At 35.6% G+C, this 3,067-nt stretch overlaps 1 protein-coding gene across 5 annotated transcripts in view; it reads right to left on the bottom strand.

The window, feature by feature from the left end:
• Window positions 1-902, bottom strand: part of LOC120087847 (ABC transporter I family member 10) — a 4,393-nt gene extending 3,491 nt beyond the window's left edge. The window contains exons 1-3 of one of the 5 annotated variants that reach the window (XM_039044787.1): window positions 593-902; window positions 354-437; window positions 70-241 (exon numbers count right to left, since the gene is read on the bottom strand). In XM_039044787.1, the coding sequence (XP_038900715.1) occupies window positions 70-241; window positions 354-436 (255 nt within the window). In that variant the 5' untranslated portion in view covers window position 437; window positions 593-902. Of the gene's footprint in view, window positions 1-69; window positions 242-353; window positions 441-592 lie in introns of all 5 variants that reach the window. The other 4 variants (XM_039044785.1, XM_039044788.1, XM_039044789.1 and 1 more) reach the window with 4 other exon arrangements.
• Window positions 903-3,067: the final 2,165 nt, after the last annotated feature.

A 3,067-nucleotide genomic window follows, 5' to 3' on the forward strand; every position in this document is an offset into this window, starting at 1 on the left:
ACCAGGCCCCTCTATCACAATCCAAATCCTTCGAATCAGAAAGGGAAAACGTGTGAATCTTGGTGATACCTTCAAGAGAGTGGATTTTCCACAGCCATTAGGTCCAAGAAGCATCCAAAATTGTCCCGAAGGAATCCGGAGTGAGCAATCCCTAAGAATAGGTACATTTTTTCCCTGCCTTGTCGTGATCGAGAAGCTGAGATTGCGTCCCTCAATGGCTATATTTTCAGTAAGATTTATCCTGCACAGGCACAAGAATCCAGCGAAATAGAAGGATGAGAATGGAGAGTGAATTAACGGAAAGAAAAGTAGGAAGAACTGAAAATGGAATAGCATTGAGATAGTGCTGGAACCTCGAGGGGGAATTGGAGAGGAGAGGAGAAAGATGAGGAGGCGATGGTGTAACAAGATTGAAAGAGGAACTCTTCAAAACCATGCTGCTGCAGAAACAGTGGAGAAAAAAATTTAATTCTTCGAAGTGAAAGGCCTTGAAGATTGAGAGTGATCGTTGAAATAGTCATAGTGTTCGGAGGTGGGTGCGGCGCTGCTCCACAGAGGAATGAGAGAGAAAACGGAGGAAAAGAAGGCTCACCGGCGGCGACGTACGACGGTTGGACGAAGACGAGCGACGGCGTTCGACGGTTGGCAGGCGTGGCGGCGGAAACTGGTCGGCGGAGGGGGCGCCTGGTTGTCGTTACCGTGCTGGAGAGAGAGACGGGGAGCTGCCGCGTTTTCTCCTATCCTTTTTTCTATCTAAGGCGGCCGCGTTTGATGTGTCGTTGTGTTGACTTAAAGTTTAAAATGCAGAATTACATTAATTAAAAATAAAAATATTTAGAAATACAATATGTAATGTTATAAACCTAATTCAATTTCTTTGAAAATCAAAATATGTATTATGTAAAGTATTATAAATTAAATTAGGTTAAATACAAGTTTGGTCCCAATGGTTTGGATAAAATTAAAAGTTATTCATGTGATTTTAAAATTTCGAGTTTAGTTTTTATTGTTTGATAGTCCATATGGTTTGTTAAATCCCACACCATAGGGACTATTTGTTGGGTTTTATGCCCTAAAACTCATAAATAGTAAATGTTATTAATTGACCACCATCAATAAAAAGTTATAGATGTTAATTCAATAAATGTTATTGTTTGTGTTGTTTGTCTATTTTTGTCTTAATAACCCTAAATCCAATAAACTAACATCCAAGATTGCCTTATGAGTTTTGAACTATATGTGGAGACATACATGGATCAATATTCAAGATACAATTTGAAGGGTCTATAGCATAGGGATAAGGTTGGGTACCTTATCCTGGTAACACTATGGATACGACCCGCTTTGTATTTGATACAAACACAATGATCCAAGCGTTTGTGTAGTTGGCATGCGAGTGGTTGCATAAGACTAGACCACGAATAGTAGCCACTATATGTAACACCCATAACTAGTTAGGTTCTTATTTCAATTGGATGACCTAGGCAACTTAGTCTTAATCATGAGCATATTATGAACTTCTGTTCACAAGGGATTATCTTTTGATTTGTATGGGTGGGGGTGACCAGTTCAATAACTCAATATGCCTTCCATTTTTGGGACAAGACCGAGTGGGGAGCTTGAAACATAATAATACAATATGGAATTAATTCCTTCTTGCCTTAGGCGTAAGTAGATGAGTGTTCTCCTAAGTGATGTCTCTGCGACTTGAATAAAGGGTCCTACCCTTTCATTGGTTCGAGAGAGGTTTCTGTTTATTGGTCGAACCATAAACAGGTTGTTCATTGGAGGAGCACTGGTACTTAAGGAATTAGAGGTAACCCAATGGTAAAACGGTAATTTGACCCAGTTAGAGTTACGAACACTTGTGAAGGACTAACTTACTGTTATTGGTCTATATTTGTGGACACAAAAATATATCTGTAGTGAGAAGAGTGTAGCTGTGGGTCTTTAGTGGATTATACCCACAGTTAACGAATATTGATTAACTTGGTTAATGAGTTTAGCCAATTAATCTCATATTGTTGGAGCTTCTAATCTACAGGCCTACCAGGTCCCCTTGTTAGCTCATTAGATGATATTTAAGAGGGATGATTTGAATTGTTCAAATTAGTTTGAGAAAACCATATATTAATGTAATTAATATATAATTGATTATGGATATGATCTATAATTCAAATTAAATTGGAAAGTAATATTTGAATAAGATTCTTCAAGTGAATTAGATTCACAAAGAATTAATTAACGGAGAGGTATTGTATGATGTTTATGATGGTTAAATATATATATATACACATTAAATTAGATTGAATGTATAAATAATTATTTAATTAATGTACAAATTAAGTTTAATAAGTGTTATTTAATTGTGCTAATTAATTAAATAGGTGTTATTTAAAACTAATTGTTTTAAATAACACTTATTAAGTGTTTTTCCAATGTTTTAGTAACTCATGTTTTACTTAAAAGTTTAGACTCGTGCTAGCTTTATTTATAAAAATGTTTAAGATAGTTCCAAGCAAACTGATTTAAAGTGTCTATTAACGCATGGCTTAGTTTAAAGAAGTTATGAAAGAATGTTCAAGTATTATATACTTTATATTGGCAAGCATGCGTTAGTAGTTCATGATTATATGATAAGGATGTTTAAGCATATGTTTCAGGCTACTATGCTTTTGCACATGTTTTGATGAATAAGTTTTTATGATGATTATGATGAACCTGATACTAAAGGACAATGAGATTGAGAAGGTATCCGAGCCATAGTACCTAAGGTATGACGGTACTTAGTTATTACCACGTGCATGTAGGAAGAATTGACGTTGGTTGTGTTAAGATTACTTCACACCAACTAAGGATAGAAGTTGAGGGATTGAGCAAAAAGATTCTCTCTCAACAAGGTTTAAGAGGAGTTATGATGTTCTAATGTTTACAAAGATTCTATGTTTAAAAAGTTTTAAGTATGAGTTTGCATGGCACCTTTTCAGTTTTAAGTAGGAGTTTGCATGGCACCTTTTCAGTTTTAAGCACGATGATTAAGTTTTATTAGTTACTCATTGGGTTAGTA

The sequence above is a fragment of the Benincasa hispida genome, chromosome 10, assembly GCF_009727055.1.
Source record: "Benincasa hispida cultivar B227 chromosome 10, ASM972705v1, whole genome shotgun sequence".
NCBI classification, from domain to species: Eukaryota; Viridiplantae; Streptophyta; class Magnoliopsida; order Cucurbitales; family Cucurbitaceae; genus Benincasa; species Benincasa hispida.